At 39.9% G+C, this 18,949-nt stretch overlaps 2 protein-coding genes across 3 annotated transcripts; one reads left to right on the top strand and one right to left on the bottom strand.

The window, feature by feature from the left end:
* Window positions 1–7,492: 7,492 nt before the first annotated feature.
* On the top strand, window positions 7,493–8,965 carry LOC117946373 (actin-binding Rho-activating protein). The gene is made up of 2 exons (XM_034874452.1): window positions 7,493–7,638; window positions 8,009–8,965. The coding sequence occupies exon 2, from the start codon at window positions 8,045–8,047 to the stop codon at window positions 8,540–8,542; it is 498 nt and encodes a 165-aa protein (XP_034730343.1). The 5' UTR covers window positions 7,493–7,638; window positions 8,009–8,044; the 3' UTR covers window positions 8,543–8,965.
* An 854-nt stretch (window positions 8,966–9,819) lies between these two features.
* On the bottom strand, window positions 9,820–17,284 carry hint3 (histidine triad nucleotide binding protein 3). Of its 2 annotated transcripts, XR_004657019.1 has the most exons (6): window positions 17,017–17,284; window positions 15,785–15,902; window positions 15,509–15,578; window positions 13,562–13,688; window positions 10,529–10,713; window positions 9,820–10,465 (listed from the first exon to the last, which is right to left on the bottom strand). XR_004657019.1 is itself a non-coding variant. In XM_034874451.1 (5 exons), the coding sequence occupies exons 1-5, from the start codon at window positions 17,167–17,169 to the stop codon at window positions 10,666–10,668; spliced, it is 516 nt and encodes a 171-aa protein (XP_034730342.1). In that variant the 5' UTR covers window positions 17,170–17,284; the 3' UTR covers window positions 9,820–10,665. The 2 variants fall into 2 exon arrangements, 1 of the variants encoding a protein (XP_034730342.1); XM_034874451.1 differs by having other exon boundaries at window positions 9,820–10,713.
* Between the last annotated feature and the right edge of the window lie 1,665 nt (window positions 17,285–18,949).

Genomic DNA, 18,949 nt, shown 5'->3' with positions numbered 1-18,949 from the left:
TTTGGCATGCAGACTTTAAAATGACCAACCCACCAGTGGGACAATGCTGTTTTGGGGGTTAAGGTCACATAAATTGCTTGTTCTCCTCTGTTATCTATCTCTCGCCAGACACAGAGGACCTCTCATGGATCAAATCAATCAAGCGTGGCTGGCCCAGGCTGCAGAGGACGAGCTGAAGAAGCTGCCACAGATGCTGAAGGCTTCACAGCTCTGCTCCACATAGTCAGTAACATAAAGCAGCAAAGCCCAAACTGTAGCTTCCAATTCTTAGATGCTCAGATGTAGACTGTCGCTGGTACATACAGTATAAGATAACAGATACCTCTTTTACCATTTTTGGGGGCATTTCTGCCCATTTGAAAACAAGAATTAGAAAATTTTCATTTGCATGTCAATTGAGATTGCATGTATTGTCACCTAGTGATGTTTTTTTCTACTTCATATTTATAAGAAGGAAAACGTGAGTTTTCAAACTTGGGAGTAGTATATCTTCAACCTCATTGCGGCATTCCCACAGTGTGACAAGTAGTACATAGAAACCTTATTTTTGAACGTGATCTATAACTAAAATAAATGTTCTGTAGTATTGTGTGATATCAAATTGTGTCACGTGTAGCAGCTAAATCAAGTTAACCGGTATGCATTAAAAGCCTGTCTGTAATTTAACCAAATCACCACAAGATGTCGCTCTATTCCCTCTTTACTTCTTTGTCATTCTCGACTAAAACCATTGACTGCAATTTTTTAACTCAGCTAGCATTACAATTATGTAAATAAACAGTAATGCATTTCTTATTTTTAACCAGATACATATTAAATACGTAAAAATAGACGAAAGGAAAATTAAAAAAGTAACACAAAACATGACAGGGATGAGCAAAGATTAAATAGAAAATTATATTATATTATTATTATCTTTAGATAAATAAAAATATCATTTAGCTAACTTACTGTACAGTTAAAAAATTAAAACTGTTTAAGTTGTAAAAGCTTTTCATTTCTAAAAGCTTAATGTAGGCACGGAAGTGATATGACAGAAGATTACTTTGTCATTTGGGCTTTACCTCAAATGATTGCGCGTGCGTCAATTAATGTCATGGCAACAGAATGATGACCCAACCGAGGTTATATAAGGTCTGCAAAACTTTCAGATTTCTCACTTTGCTCTTGGTCTTGGACTTCTTGCAAAGCTGACTTGTGGATAGCGAACTCTTTGAGTTTTAAACCGCTTGAGACAAACTACTGGAAAAACTACTGAATCTTGTTAAAAAAACTACAAAACTACTGAATTATTCTACTGTTGTGGGAAGCCGGAGAGCTTGAACATGGCCCTCTGTCGTCTACCTGAGGACCAGCTGCTGATGGCAGTCGCCCAGTTGGACATCCGTGGAGGTAAGACAACTCTCAGATTTTTCTTTAATTTTATTGTATTTATGTCTGATTATTTCAATTAGACTATCTTTCGGAAAAACCTTCTTTTATCAGTAGCGTTAGCGTTAGTTATCTCAATCAATGCAACTTTTAGAATTTAGCTAAAGGTGAACAGCTAGCTGAAGGCCTGTTGGAAAAACAAGTTCGGTGAAAACAGTCATTAACTCGACGATTTCTCCATGTAAAATTATTATTTGCTGGACAGAATGTGGTAAATATCCCGGGAACATGTGTGGAATGCATTAATGAGTAGTGTAGGTATTTGAAAGCATTGTTATTTTGGTTTGAGGGCATCAAATCTTCCAAAAGTTAGCTAGCTAATACAACAAAATAGTCGGCGACCGGACCAAATTTCATAAAATGCCAAAAATATGTTTTAGTTGTGCACCATGGAAGCGAAGGAGCGACCGTTAGTGAGGATGGAACCCAGTTCGTCTTTGGTTGATGACGTATGAAGTAAACATTAGTCCTTCTAGTTTAAAATGTCGGTATCATATTAAATGAACTTATTTCCAGATTAATGCTGTTAAGATTGATCATTCTCCACCGGTATCGTTAAAGTAAATTATTCTTCGTGGGTAAAATCACGTATCGATCGATACGTCAACAACACGTCAACAACAGTTCACGTCAACAACAGTCCTTCTCTCCTCGTCCAACTGTTGTTAATGTACATTTTGTCATTAATAATGATTACTGTTAATATTATTAAAATTAAAATTACTGTTTTTGTCGCTGTTATGTTATGTGTTCTCTGTACAGCAACTCTAAAGAATAGACATAACAACAGCTGTGTTTAGTTTCCAAACAATTTTGATATAGATGTTTTAACAGCTATAGTATGAGTTAAAGACTTCTTCCTCATATCTTAAAATACTTGTGACATCAAGTCGAAAAAATTTCCAAGATCAACTCATTAACAGTTACGTTTTTCCAAGTTACCAAGAAGAGTAAATCATGGTTATCTGAAGTCTAACATGAATGCTGCTTAAATTGTCAAGTCTTCATGTGTTATATTATATATTATAATAGAATATTTGACTGTTAAAAATGATAGTCTCTAGTGTGTATACAATATAGTTCATATTATGAGCCATTCTTACAATTGGATGATTTTATTTCCTGCTCAGGTGGTGTAAACCCCTTCATTGAGCGTCTTGCAGAACATGGCCTCCCTGAAGATGAAGGTGAGTATGGGGAAGGTGAGTATGAGGAAGGTGAGTATGAGATTGCTGTTGCAGATGAAGATGAGCTCTCCCCAGACAAAGAAGATGACGATCAACTGGTCGACACTGACCAGGATGAGGATGACGACACAGGTGATGATTCAGGGTATGACTCTCTGTCTGAAGATGAAGAGGATGAAGAGGATTTTGAAGAGGAGGTTGATGATGGCAACATCCGACCTTGCTCCCCTCTCATCCAGCAGTTCCAACCTACAAGCTTTTGGCAGAGATGGGAACAAGTGTCTCCCCCTGTTCCCGCTGGTGCTTTTTTCTGGCCCCGCACTTTTGATGTTCAACATCTGGAGACCCCTGCGCATCAAGTGGAACATGCTGAAGATGGTCTACCCTCAGCCTCTCAAAGGTCAAAAAAGTCTGCTCCTTCAACCTCAGGCCTGGGCTCCTCCACAAAGAGAAGCAGGGAAGAGAGCGACACGGTGCAGGCAAGTACAAAAAAGCAGAAGTGGAATTGTGAGGACAGCCATGATGAGTCAGCGGCCTCGACTTCAGGCCTCGGCTTCTCCACGAAGAGGAGCAGGGAAGAGAACGACACGGTGCAGGCAAGTACAAAAAAGCAGAAATGGAATTGTGAGGACAGGCATGATGAGTCAGCTCCCTCGACTTCAGGCCTCGGCTCCTACAGGAGCAAGGAAGACAGCCACAGGGAGTCAGCCCCCCCTGCTCAAGATGGTCTACCCTCAGCCTCTCAAAGGTCAAAAGAGTCTGCTCCTTCAACCTCAGGCCTTGGCTCCTCCACAAAGAGAAGCAGGGAAGAGAGCGACACGGTGCAGGTAAGTACAAAAAAGCAGAAGTGGAATTGTGAGGACAGCCATGATGAGTCAGCCCCCTCCACTTCAGGCCTCGGCTCCTACAGGAGCAGCGGAGACAGCTACAGGGAGTCAGCCCCCTCCACTTCAGGCCTCGGCTCCTACAGGAGCAGGGGAGACAGCTACAGGGAGTCAGCCCCCTACACTTCAGGCCTCGGCTCCTACAGGAGCAGCGGAGACAGCCACAGGGAGTCAGCCCCCTCCACTTCAGGCCTCGGCTCCTACAGGAGCAGCGGAGACAGCTACAGGGAGTCAGCTCCCTCCACTTCAGGCCTCGGCTCCTACAGGAGCAGTGGAGACAGCTACAGGGAGTCAGCTCCCTCCCCATTTAGGAAATACTGGAGGGGCCCTTTTGATTCCATGGGAGGAACTGAAGACAGTGACTCTGATTAGGACAGAGTTTGGGACGGTTTGCTGCAGGATGGGAAATAAGAGTAGACACACACACACACACACACAGTGACAGATTATCAGTGCCTTATCCAGGAGTAATTGTTCTTTCATTATTAAACTAAGCTGTAGATGCCTATACAAGAGGTGAGTTAAAAATGACAGCCTTAACTATGCATAAAATAATAATTACTAACATAGATAAAAGTCCCCAGCTAATTATCTTCTTTTCATATTCTATTAGACTCAACATTGAGGATCTCCTTGACGACAGAGAAGACGTGTTTACTCCGGACCAGATGAGAATGATGGATGGCCAGAGGACCAGCAGGAGAGCGGCGGCCGCCTTTCTTTCAGTTGGCTAAGTAAGTACACCCATTACTCAGATTACCAAAGTACCAGTACTGACATAAAGTGGTGATGAATTCACTTTACACACGTGGATCACATTTATTAAAGAAACCTTCCTGAATATTAGATAGAAACATAGATAGATGGACTTTATTGATTCCAAATTGGGAAATTACTCTGTTACAAGCAGAAAGTAACAAGTTACCGAGACATACAGTACATTCTCACTCACACACAAACAGAAATATCCAAGAAATAAATAACATGAAGAAATAAGATACAATAAAGTAAGACAGAAAAGAATACATAAATTGCCAGAACAATTACTAAACATTAAACGTAGATGAATGAAAAATAATCTATATGTACAAGTGTAGAATAAAATGAACAACCTACATACAAAAATATATCATAAAATAAAATATGTAGTGTATAATGTTAGATATTAAATATGAAGTGACCAGTGTACAAGTAGCATAATACTGAAATGTGTGAGGCAATGAGATAGTTATCTCACACACAGCTGTGAATTGTTGTACAGTATTATGGGATGAGGTAGTAATGACATTGAAGCTGTTGAAGCCTCTTTTTGAGAAGGTTGTTAAAACATTGGTTATATATATTATTATTCCATTGTTTAAATTATCATTCCATTATTTTAGACCAAGAGCTAGCAACACTACAACGGTTGTACAGATGTGTTCAACATTATTCACTTGTTTTTCTGTTTCACAGGACAGGACTCTGTGTTTTTGGCACACCCGGGGCAGCTGAGAGTAGACGTCAACCAACCAATCACCCCAGGCAGACCACTGGCCCCCTCTCAGTACTCTACCTGCTCCCAGGCACCAAGCCCTGTCTGAAGACCCAGTGAGGAAAGTCCCACCCCGACCCCCACCAACACCACCTTCACCTGCCAAGATGATGATTACCCCCCCAGCACGACCAGCACAGACGACGTTGTTACCGTCTGCTTCTTCTTCTGTGGGTCCGGGATGCTCCTCACATACACAGGAAGCTGTCACCACAGACACTTGAGACTGAATGAAAAAATTCTTAAAGTAATTAGTTTGCACATTATGTAAACTGTTTATCTCAGAATAGTGCAATGCAATACCAAATGTAAGACAAACCTTCTAAATATGTCTGATTATGTATACACAATATCACATACTTGTACGAATCATTCAGAAATCTGACAATGTGTGACTGGAATAAAATATTGTGCAAATGATGATTGAGTGTGTTCTAGTTTTCATTTGACTCAAAGGCATTATTGTTACAAATATAAGCTTTAACTGTGTTATAACAATTGTTAAATATTGTAATTTTGAATAATTTGGTAAGTATTACAATCCTCATAATATTACATGCAGATATGATTAAATAGGTAAAGCTAAATACAAACAATTTAAACTAAAGAGTCTTTGACAAATGTACAGTTTATGAAAGCACAAACATTAAATGTATACTCAATATCAGATATAATCCCATTGTCTTAAAATTATGTCAGTCACGACTATATCACTTCCGCGGATGGTAGGCTGTTTTTTTATCACACATAAATTCCCATGTAAACCCATTTTCACCATAGGGGACTTTTAAGTTTTCTGCTGCGCTGACTCTGTGTCTGGTTGAGTTCTTTAAACATTCTCTAGATAGAAACTGAAGTGTCTCGACTTGCATGCAGTACAGGAGAATGATGATGCTCCACTGATCCAGTTGTAAAGAAAACCTGTACGGTGCTTTAAGGGGAGAGGAGTGCAAGCCTTCCTAGTCCTGAATAGTATCAAACCTAGACAGAAAGAAAAGCTCTTAAAGGAAGGGCCAATGGTAAGTAAACACATAAGACCCTTTTAAATATTAATCATAAAAATGAATTACGTTAAATCCTTAAATGAATTTCAAACATTTTTAAAACTCAAACAGATGTGAAATATTGTTTCATAATTCTATTAAATTTCCTCACAGTTGCCACTTGGCCAAATAACTCAATGGAAGATAACAAAATATAATGCAGAAAGAATAAAATAGCATTTCATTTTAACATTCAGGAAATTCATGATGCATGTCTATTGTAATAAGTGACATATAAGTAAACTTTACTGACTTACTTACTGTTGTACAATTTCCATTCATCATTTTTATTTGATTGTGTTGTAAATGCAATAAAGGGACGATACGATACAGTCAGTCGATGCTGGGAATAAAATGCACAAAGGACAAGAATCCAGCAGATAGAGCTCTTGTACACTTTTCTACATCAATCATTATAGCTTCAACTGACAGATATATGGACATGTAGATCAAACAGCTTACAAAGTGACCTGAGAAAATAAGGCTTGTAGATTGTCTCAGTAAAAGCATTTTAAAACAGAGCACATTATTTAAAGAGGGCTGGCTGGATTACTAGGATCGGGCAATGGTTGGGTGCCTTGAAGTCGACGTTGAGGGCTTAAAACATCAAGCAGGAAGCAGCAGACTAAGTCACACTATCCTACAGTAGGCTACATGTCTGATGTTGTTAATGATAAATGGGATGGATCATTTTTAAAACAGCCGCCAAGACAGCATCTCCTGATGCCAGCAAACGTTTTCGGAAAGAAGCCCAAAGTGAGTGCGCTCGGAAAACAGTACTCAGCTTAATGTTTTTGAGGTTAATTTAGTTAATGGCAGATTCATGCCACTGACTCAAAAAGCCACGGCATTAATTAGGTTAGCCTATCCCTTTAAGACATGAAGTTGCAGGTAACCTAGCTACCTTTTCCCATTAGTGAAATTCAGGATGTATTGTCTGATAAATAAATGGATGTTATTTCATGCATTCCCTGGCCACTGAAACTTAGTGACAAGAAGCTCCCTTTGCTAATCAGCTAGCTAGTTACTGTCGCTCTAGCTGTTCGCGTTTTCGCGGGTACGGTAAACGTTGATATGATAACAGCGAGTTGGACCAATCAGAAACGTTGCTGTTACGCTTAGGATTGTGGGTAATGTAGTTTTTCTACGTAAGATAGTGGATAATTGTTTTTCTTATAATGATCGCGTTGTGGTCCACCTAATCACAGCATTTATAGTTTACCCACCTCTTTTTTTTACCTCTACACTTCTGCCCATGGGTGTGTTTTCCGCTTATGTCCAAGGATAAACCCCTCTCCTCGGCTGTAATCTCCTTTCCTTCAGAGCCACTTGTCTTCGCATTCCTCTCTGATCCCTGATTGGCTCCCCGGATCAACTCTAACACACCATTGGCCGAGACAGATGCCCATCGGAGCGGTTTTTCCTCTGGACGGAAAAGCATTCGCACTCCTGCTACTGTCAGCAGTGCTGCAGTGTTGTTAAGTTTTTTTTTTTGTTGCACTTTGGCTACAAGGAAACATTCTTGCAGGTGAAGTGAGGTTCGAGTCAGTGTGGGACATGTAAGTTGCATCATATTTGATAATTGTTTATTCCAAATATCTAAAGAGCTGTAACAGCTCTGTGACAGATCACAAAGCTGTTAATTTGTTCTATTTTTGATGACTAATAATGATTTTGTCAAATGGATAATATATTCCCTTTTCTTTATGAAATTGTCAATTCAATCTGTTGCTTAGAGAGAGGACTAAAACTGTCCCAAACCAAACAAATAGCCCACATTAACAGGAAATCAATAATTAGGCAACAGATAATGTTTATCCTGAAACCTAGAGATTAGTTTGATTATTTTAGTTATTTTAATATTAAAGTAATAAAAACAGCAAAGTGCTATGTTACTCCTGTATTCCTGTATAATGTTCTCCTCAACACAGACAGTGATGGGGGGACAGCCAGATCACCACCATCATGGAAACTGAAGATGACGTCCCGCATCCTGCTCAGTTTAACGATGACACTGTTTCTGTAAAAGGCTTAAAGCAGAAGTGGCAGATGTGGTCTGACGAGCACCGGGAGCACCAGAAGCACAACCCCTTCAGTCATGACGCTAGGCCGTGTGTGGTGGTCCCTCAGAGGGGGCAGGACCACTATGGGAGACCCCTGCAGGGGTCCATGACGGAGCGGCGGGGGAAGGATGCTCACACACACATCAGCAGAGAGGTTGAGGAGCTGTGTGAAGTGATAAGGAACATTGGAGAGCCAAGAGACAAAGATGGGGATGGAAGTGGCAGCAAAGGCAGAGTTATCACTGTTGAGTTTGGGAAACTGTTTGAGCATTATGTGAGCATCTCTAACAAACTGGTGGGGATTCTTCTTAGAGCGAGGAAGCAGAGGCTGGTTGACTTTGAGGGGGAGATGCTGTGGCAGGGGAAGGATGACCATGCAGTTGTCACTCTGTTGCAGTGATCAGAGACTTGGATTGGTGTTTATGCCTTGATTCATGTTACAGACATGAATGTGCATGCAGTGGCAGATTTGGAGCTACATCATGGCAGCACTCACTTTGGTATTCAGATAGCAGAGGTACTGCAGAAATTGTACTCTTGTTAAGATAAAAAGATAGGTCTATAAGTGGAAAATAATTCACACTTCTTTCCCGAGGAGTGTACATTTGACTTACTAATGCATTTTCTCCTCATGCTAAAATAAAAAAACAAGGTATTAAAACAGTTTTTTAAGTGTGGATATATGCAGGGGATAGAAAAATGAATGTAAAAACCTGAAATGAATGCAGTGACATGGTTAATCACAATAACAAAAACAAAATGTCCAGGTAGCAGGTGAAATGCCAATTAGCAGCATTTGTCAGAAAGCAAAGAGGTTATCAATCAGAATCAATCAAATAATTAAATATCAAATAACAACAAAATCCTGTCAGAGTGAATGAAATCATGACAGGATATGCAGTTAAAAGTTAAACACAAATAAAGAGAAACATTGGCCATACTGTATTCTAAAATAGAGATATGACAAATATACTTCATGTATGAGGAGGTTTTACCTATATCTTATTAGGGTAAGTTAGTTCCTCCAAAAACAGTTCGTTTTCATGTATTCACATACTACACAAATACTGTGTTACTAAACTAGGATCTTAGCTGAACAAATCCTTCCCTATATGTCCTTGTTAGCTTTTTAACGTGAGGAAAGGAGTGGAGTGAGCAGCTAAAATGAAGTCAAAGTCGTTAATGAGTCTGAAGCAAATGTAAAGAGAACATGAGGCTGCCTGCAACAGACAGCACGGTGCTATAGGATGAACTTGATCTGGTTTGGCTTGGGTACCTCAGAGCATGTATTTATTACAAGTCTGCTTTGTAATGAGAGCCTTGTTACAGTCAAACTTTGTATACCTCCAACACACTGAGACAGATGTACAATAAACTACAAATGCTGCTTTAATGAAATTACACTATGCACTGACTGATAGAACATGCCATATCCGCTGCTATTAAAACTAATGGCCATGGGATTTGTTTTTTAGCACAAGGCAGAAGTAGATTGGTCAATTAGCAAGCACTGTTTATGGTGTAATAATAAAGAAAGACAAGTAACAGCGTCCTTCATGTTATTGTGTGACTGTAGATGCTTTGTGAACTGTAAGCACTGAATGGAGTAGTTAAACTAATGACTGGGAGAAAAGTGTAAACTGATATCTAGGACTCTCTAAAGTAGGAACACACCAAGGAGCAGCAATGTATTATTTATTCCAAGTTAAATTAATTCTTAAAGTGCATACACTTGTGTACAGTACATACAGTGTGGTTTTCTTTCTTTACATTCCTTAATATGATCATATGACATATTCACTTCATGCACAATACCATTAGTGTATCTAATGAAGTATTTCAACACAATCCTAGGACATTGCATCAAATGAAACATGAGATGAACACGTATAAACAAATACCTGGCTATATTTTAGTGCTTGTTGAGATCAGTTAGCATACAGTGTTAGAGGATCACTTAGCTGTAAAGGAGCGCTGTAAATAGTTCATAATACTCTGAGCTTTGACCCACTTCACCGAGGCCACAAAACTATGAGATAACTCAACGTAGCTGAGCTGACTATCCAATGTGTTATGTCAAATTGAATTAGACAAATTCATTTTTCTTACATGTACATCTTACATTTCTTTCTTTTTTTCTCAATCAGACATCCATAAAATCTGATTATCAGAGCATTAAGCATGCCAGGAAATAAAAAAGCTTGTAAATTATGTTGGCATATCCATTGTTGAACTTTCCATTGAGTAAAAAGAAAAAACGCATTCAACATTCTCCTGTAAAAAAACATTTTTTTAAATCACTTTTGTGGCAAGTAGGAAGAAACTTCATTCGAGCCTTCATTTGGTTTCCAGTCGGAAGAGTGGTCTCAGGTTACAAACATGTCACCAGTTTTCAATAGTGTCATTAACTAAACAGACAGCGACTTTATGTGAGTGTATCATCCAACATGACATCTGCAAGAAGGTGGATGTTTCAGTCACATCAAAGTCAATTACGGTCAGAACTGGATCCCAAGCGAGTGATTAGTTGGTCTCGCCTTTAGAGTTGAGAAGCTCAATCAGCTGATCTGCCTGGAAAACATGAACCAATGTGGACGGGATGGAAATTAGACTTAAAGCTGCACTTGCATAAACTAAAGTATGGTGGCACAACAGGGTTGTTTTCACTAATTACTAAACTAAATAGAATAATATAGTAAAATAGTCATTTATATTTATACTACCAGCTTTTAGAACTGTAAACCTCTTATGCAACAGGGGGAGGAGCCTGGCTTTCATGTCAAAATGAAGTGTAAGTTTTAGTTTCATGTTTTACTGCAGTCATGTGTAGGTTAATACAAGTTCAACGGTACAATAAATTGTATTTGATGAGAGAACGGGTCAGCTCAGCAATAACAGCACTAGTCACCGCAATGAGAGCACTAGTTATTAAAAAATAAGATAAGATTACAATAATAAGATCAGACAATAGATAAGCTGGGATGACATCAATACAACATAGCACTAAATACATATATGAACATGAGGATTGTGTGTAAAAGTAAAAACAGTTAATAGAAGCTAATAAATCACAACATTATTTAGACACAAATAAATACTTTTGAACTTTGTGCAGAGAAAATTAACACACTCTACTGCATTGGTTACAGGTTGAGACACCTGAAACTACTAATTTCAGAATGAGAAAAAGAACAATAAAAAAAAAGTGGGCTGGGTCATTCATCAATAAATAAATCACTAGCTCATCAGTCCTTCCACATTTAAACCACGCTGCCTGCATGACACAGACACTTAATGAAGAATACATTTTCCACATTTTCACATGGTAAGACGGCTGTCAACCTGTTTTGCTTAAAAGTCCCAAGGAATGACTATTTCTCTTTGAGTTTAAAAAAAAAACATTAATATGAGTTCCCCCAGTCTGACTATGGTCCCCCAGGGGCTAGCAATGTTGATAGGTGTAAACCGAGCCCTGGGTATCCTGCTCTGCCTTTTCAGAGCAGCCTGCAGCCATATACTCTTAAAGAATTTCAAGAGTATATGGCTGCAGCCTGGAGCATCCCATCTCGTCCGTCCCGTCTCATGCGGTCCCGTCTCATGCGGAGGTGTGTCCAACGGTAAATCCAGAGGGTCAAGATTTGCAAAATCGCGAATATTTTTCCAGATGGATGGTTGTGTTGACAAGATAAATGCAGACTATCGTCTGGAATAAAATAAACCTGCGTCAACTATCATGCTAATGAATAAAATATTTTTAATATTTGGTTTTAAAGTTTAGTTAAAAAAAACACCAAGAGAGAGAGACGCAAAGGGTCGCAGGCGGTCTCGAACTAGGGACCGCTGCGTCGAAGAGCAAACCTCTGAATATGGGCACCCGCTCTACCCACTGAGCTATCTGGGTGCCCGAAAACAATGGAAAACACCATATATCAAAATTATTTTATTAATTTGTGTGATTGCCGAAAAAAAAACAAATTCATATGCATGATTGCCGTTACTGTTTAAGTATCCCCGAGTTTCTACTTTTCAAAATAAAAGCTCCGTCTGGAATAATCAGCTCTTACTTTTCAAAGTAAAAGCTCACGTCAACTTTTAATGAATAAAATATTTGGTGTGTTTTTAAATATGTAAAAATATGTGTCCGTCTCTCAAATAAATGCAGATGATAGGCAAACCAAAAAAAATTCTTCTATAGCTGCAACTTTGATTTAAGTTGCAGCTATAAAAGGAATTTCTCTCCCGACAGAGGTCAAGCATTTGGTTTGGTTTTTAATTTTTTTTCCCCTTTCATACAATACAACACAAAATACAATAGAACCGCTGTGGAAGAAAAATTCAATCGCATTCTGGCCCAAGACCGTGGCAGCAGAGATACGCAGTCAAATGCAGGACGGGTCCCAGAGACCCGAAGGCCGATGCCGCGTGGGTAGAAAACTACAACCGCATTCTGCCCCGGGTCCCGGAGAGCCAACAGCCGAGGCAGCGACTGTAGAGCTACAGTCGAATGCTCTCGCCATGCTGATAAGCAGTTATTTGCAGCAATGTCCCAGTGAAGTGGGAAAACGATATAGAATATACAATTAAAAAGTCTTGGAAAGCGTGTAACATGTTTAATTTTGTAGTCTTGTTGTTGTGAGTGCAGATCGTGGATTGTGACCCCTCCTCTGTAGATCCTGCCGTTAGATGGCAGAAACGGCTGCGTCGCTGATGCAGGTTTCATCAGGTGCAGCTACGTTAATATGGAACAACACAAGCATAACATTCAGAAATGTGCAAACTATATGTATGGCAAAATGGTTACTTTAACAGTTTTTTAACGTTTTTCAATTGATTGCAACAAATGTGGTCACGAATTTACCCGTGACTCCATCTGGAAAATTATTCGCGATATCGTAATTTTGACCCTCTGGTTTTACCGTTGGACACAGCTCCGTATGAGACGGGACCGCATGAGACGGGACGGACGAAATGGGACGCTCCAGGCTGCAGCCATACCCGTCTCAAGAATTTGGCTCACCAATGACAGAGAGACATCATGGCTTTCAAACAAGCAATGTGGCAGTTGGTCAAGGCCACACCCCCAGCCTCCATCTTGCCCCCACCCCTCCTCAAAAGCTACAGACTCAGAAAAGGCACATCCTAAGGAAAGCTCATTGTGGGACTGGCTCTAGCGGCTGTAATTCTGCACCAAGGCTGGATTTGGGGAAAGAGACTTCAGATACAGTATTAGAGACCACTAAGGTCTATATAAAAGCATCTAAAGAGCACCATGTCATGGGACATTTAAATGAAGCCTGATGGTGCACACATTTGAGATAAATAAGCAATTATTTTATCTTTACTAATCTTTAATTTATTTACCATACATGTTTTGTATTGGAGCATAGAATAATTAATAATTCATAATGAGGAGGCTTACCGTGATAAACCAATAGGAGTTGAGCTTGTAGAAGAGGCGGGACATGAAGCCAATTTGACTGGCAGGTGCCAGGACATGAAGGTGTAGGTGTGCAACAGAACAGAATGGGGGCCAGTGGAAACCGAACCTGCAGACAAGGGAATCGGAATCAATGCACACAGGCCCCCAGGTATAGATATGTTAAGCGTATTCTAAATTCAGAAAAGCTTAATGATCAGTCAGTAAGAATTATACATCAGCCTATCTATCAGCAACAACTTCCATTAGATTAAGTACTACTGTTCTCTAGGTAAGGACAGTTCCTAGTTTACGTTGTTGAACTGATACTCTAACGATGTGTACTGATCATGAGGATAATGTTGGCATCACTTTAATTATTAGTATTGATTGTTCTTAAAAGGTCCTACTTAAAATTCACTTTATTAATAAGGGGCAAGATTACCTCCCCTTTCTCTGCTTTGCCCGCCCAGAGAATTTGGCCCAAATGGCTGTCATTCTGTTATTCCGCTTTTGGGAAAGAGACTTCAGATATGGCATTAGGTGACCACATATGGCGTTTTTCCACTGCTGGTAACAGCTCAACCCTACTCGCCTTGACTCGCCTCTACTCGACTCAACGCATTCTGCGTCCGTTTTCCATTGCAGTTTGAGTAACGCCTCAGCGTGGCTGGTCACCATAGTTATGCGTGATGTTGTAATTTTCAACGCGACTAACAACAGCATGTCGGCTACTTGCCACAGCCAGAAGAAATGTTTTGTTTCAAAAGAAGCTGAAGGAAGCAACAAAAATCCCCGTTGTAAAAAACAGGAGTTTGGGAATTCCGACGGAGTTCAGATGTCGACATGACTGTTGTTTGCCAACACAAAAGGGTAAGTTAAGTTTCCTGGTAACGTTAGCTAACATTTGCATGGGCTCAGCGTCGCAGTCAGTATTTACTATACGCTGTATAAAGAACATGAACTTTAGCAACCATGATTACACACAAAAACATGTATGCTGTGTACTGTTTGCATTTCAGAGCATTCACGCTTTGCAAAATCTTTGCCGCAGACCGTCTAGTGGGCAACGTCCGACCGGTGAGATCTCCGGTTGTGACCTGCTGGACTTTGTATAATCTTTATGAGAGTCATGGAGAGACTCTTGACAACGACTGGGATGCATCTGGGCCAGCAGAGCCGGGGTGGACACTGTCACAGGGTGCAGAGGAAGAAGACCGGGATGTACGGGACGGTTTGATGCGCTACTTGAAAAGCTAAATAAAAACTCTTCTTTGATATATTGTCTTGTTTTTTTAAAGTAACAGTGTGCAATATTGGAAACGTCATGCAAAAGCCCTAATAGTCCTTAATATTGAACAGTTGAAAAGTGAGAATAGTGCAGAGAGTAGATAATCTGGCCAGATTTTTTTTTTTTTTTTTAAATGTCACGTTTGTTCTGGACACACACACTCTGTACTCTTGCTTGATAAAAACGCAGTGATCCGACCAACCAGCAGTCTGCAGGTTTACACGTCACCTTTTGGTATTGCCTCAGCTCAATTGGAACCTCGACTGAGGTAGTACTAAAAAAGTACCGGGTAGCAGGTCCCAGGAACTTTTTTTCGTAATGGAAAACCAAAAAAGGCGAGTAGAGTCGAGGCGAGTCGAGTAGATACCACGCAGTGGAAAACCACCATAAGGTCTATATAAAAGCATCCAAAGAGCACCTTGCCATGTGACCTTCAAAGTGGGACAATTTACCTCAAAATAGTTTGTTAGTCACTATTTTTTAACAGAAAACCTGAACTGGGTCTTTACTTGAGATATATGTCATCGAGTAACAAAGGTTATTTCACTAAAAATGTTGGGGATGTTCCTCTTGTGGTAGTCACATTGTAGCACTTACATTCCTGAGCCACTAGTGTGAGGAGTTGTGAACTACAACATGTACCACTGAATGTAGTTCACCTGACATCGCTGAGGTCTGTTACGTTGTTTTTCTGGAGGAGCTCCTTCCCCGTCTCCACCATCCGCTTCACTGGTTATGATGACAAAAACAATTTGCCATTACAAATAAGCCAACTATATTTTTATTCAGCTGCAGAGTAGTTAATTCCAGTCCACGTGATCGGTTAGCAAAGACCTGTCAGTGGAATTGAATTTAGCAGTAATCAATACAATTATTTTCAAAGTGCAACCATTTCAACAAGCATTGGTAAATAAGCTGTGTAGTCTAAACCTTACCCAAAGGCACATGCTCCTTGCTGAGTGTTTTACAATTCCCTACATGTTTGGTTGGGACGACCAGGTAATGGTGGGGAGCTCCAGGTTTAATGTCTCTAAAACATGAGATCTCCTCATCCTGTAGCGGAGATAAAGACCAAGTCAGCAAATACAAATTAATAAATCAGCTAAAATGAAAGAACGGGTATGGTAGGGACTGTCACTAGGCTACCCGAAGTAAGTCGAGTGCAGATGAGTTGCGCATGCTCAGATTAAACCGGTTTACGGCATAACATGATCATACTGAAATTTGTGAAATCCATAAAATAATATTTTTTTCTCAGTGCAAACAATAATAGGCAAAGTCATTATAAAATTTTTTAGCTATCTATGACTGTTTAATTGCTAACGTTAGCTCAAAACGTCATTCAAGAGACAGTCTTTGTTGCGTTTGACTGCTAACTTATAGCCAGCAGTAAACGAGCTATGTAAATCCTCTTTTATTGTATTAACATTACATGTCTTGTTAGCATATTGTAGACTACTTGTCGCAAAGTGACGCATGCGCAACTCACATCTTCACTGGACTCATATCGGGTAGTGACAGGTTCTTTAACTGTCTATGAATATTGTAGGCTGTCTTTAGCTGTCTGTGTTAAGTGCAGCCTATTTTGTTTAATCACGTGTGAGCTAGCTTTCTGTTGTTAGCTAGTTTATAAATCACCAAGTCACATAGCGGCAGTCTCTATTTTAGCTCTTTATCATCTCTCCCACAGCTCAGGTCCAAACTGGAAGCTCCAGTGTGTGTCTTTGAGAGGATACCGTTAAAATGTATTTATTTAGAGTCCTTCTTTTTGAAAACGTTTGGCAAATATAGCAAAGCTTCAAAACAGGACCAAACTGGCACATGCCTGCACGGGGTACGTGCTGAGGTACACCCTGCAATACAATAGACCATGGTCTATTGTATGTCTATCGGGTCTACGCTAGTTTGTAGATGCTCCAGCATCTACAAACTAGCGCAGCTAGCGTTATAGCACTCGGTACAAATGTGGTAATTACTACACACAACTTACATAGTCTTAAAGAAAATTAAACAATAAATCTAGCCCATTATTCAAGGCCACTAACGTTATGTGTAACAGAGATAGCTAGCTAACAGTAACGTTACCCAGCTGTTTACCAACAAAACATGCTAAAGCTAGCTAGCTGGCTGAGCACTTAATATTATTTAAACATTGCAATATTCTTACACAGTGAAGAAGCTCAGTGCCCATTTCATTGTTTACGATCTTGCAGAAAATACATTTCTTTTCATATCCTTCAGGTGGCAGGCTGCTTGTTTTGGAAACCTGATCAGGTTGTGTAGCCTCGACTCCTGCCATTGTCGTACGGTGAACTGTCATAGGTAAACGACGCTGAAGTTGGCTTCCGATTCGTAGCTTCCGATTCGGCAGTTAAGGGGAAATGTAAAGGAAACTTGTAGACCACATTAGACCAGGTCCAGATCCAAAACCACTGTACCACTGTACCTAGACTTTTCCAATCTGGATTAAATTATCCCAGAGAGGCTAAAGACTCTTAAAAACACAGTTTTAGATTTGTGAAAACGTTATTCTAATTGAAGTCGTATGTGTTCTACATATGAAAAAACAGTAGCTCTGAAAGCTCCCTTTGTTGCATTTAAACAAATAGAATAAAGCTTTCACAAGACTCTTTAGCCTCTCTGGGATAATTTAGTCCAGATTTGACAAGTCTAGGTGTACTAGTTTTGGATCTGGTTCGGGTCTATAGTGGTCTAAAAGATTCCCTTAAATTTCCCCTGAACTGCCAAATCGGAAGCTAACTTCAGCGTTGTCAACGATAAGGGGGAACCTAGTCGATCCAGTCTGTTATAGCGTCCACGGCAGTGCCGTTTTTAGACGCGAGGAGTTGCCAGTGATGGCGACATGAAGCTTCATTTCTCGAGGCTTTACTGTAATTGCACACAAAGCCACCTGCTGGTCAAAGGGTAAGTAAAAGTAAGTAAAACAGTCAATGACTGCCAACAATTAAAGAAAAAAATCTATTTCAGGTAATCCATTTATAGGACACGCTATAATGATAAACATATAATTGCATACCAATTTATTTATCTTGTGAGTATGCAAAACCTAAACATCTGAAAACTGTTTTGGCTAGGATGGAGTAAGATTAAAGTATGTCCAGGCTGGCAGATATTTCACTCATGGGGTCTGCATAATCCCGGCCTTTTTCAGATGTCCAGCCCAGAAAAAAAGGGCTGAGACAAATTATAGAAAAACATGAATAGACTGTATGTTGCCACTCAGTCAAACTTCTCATTTTCATTGTACCAAAATAATGAAGGATTTTTGTTCGGCATTCACAACTGCCAGCACGTTATCATAAAGTAAGAACGAGCTAAATGGGAAGTTTACCAGCGGTCCATGTGTAAACTTCTTCCGGTTAACTTCCTGGACCAACAACGCTCAAAGGCTTTTCTCTTGTATGGTGGGCGGTCGCTCCCGGATACCAAGCGGATGGTTTTAGAAACTATTTTACCTTAATAGTTTACCGAAATGTGTTTCTGAAACCATTATGACCAAGAAAAAGCTATGCAGTTGCTAGATCTGTCTTTATTTTACATGGGCAAAGATTTAAGAGGTGGCTGCTGGACGCGCCTGTTGGAACCAGAGAGTTCCTTTCTGTGGAAGTCTGGGACTGACGTCACCTGTGGACACTTAATCCTACAGAATGGACATGTAACTACTGTGAAGGGAAGAAGCTGCACCCAGACAGTAGGCTCTGGTTTAAATTATGGGTTTATCATATAATTAGGAACTCATTTAATCTGATTTTCAAAATGTTCTACCTCTATTTTCAGGCGTAGTGGACTTTTAGATTCAGTTTATCAGTGTACATTAACCCTTGTGTGGTGTTCATATTTTTGTTGCACGGCCAATGTTCCCCGGTCTGGTGGACCCGCCACATTATTAGGCTAATAACTATTTAGTACAGCCATAAAAACGTATGTAAAAAATACTTAATAGGTGTTTACTTTAGCTCAATTGCCAACGATACATACATCATTTATGGTTCATATTTGCCATTTACCTCTCCGGGGAACCATCACCTTATCGTGGTGGAGAGGTTTGTGTGTCCCTATGAACCTGAGGGCTGTGTTGT

Source organism: Etheostoma cragini, chromosome 6 (assembly GCF_013103735.1).
Source record: "Etheostoma cragini isolate CJK2018 chromosome 6, CSU_Ecrag_1.0, whole genome shotgun sequence".
NCBI classification, from domain to species: domain Eukaryota; kingdom Metazoa; phylum Chordata; class Actinopteri; order Perciformes; family Percidae; genus Etheostoma; species Etheostoma cragini.
The sequence above is the reverse complement of the archived record's forward strand: the minus strand, read 5'-3'. Positions and strand labels throughout refer to the sequence as shown.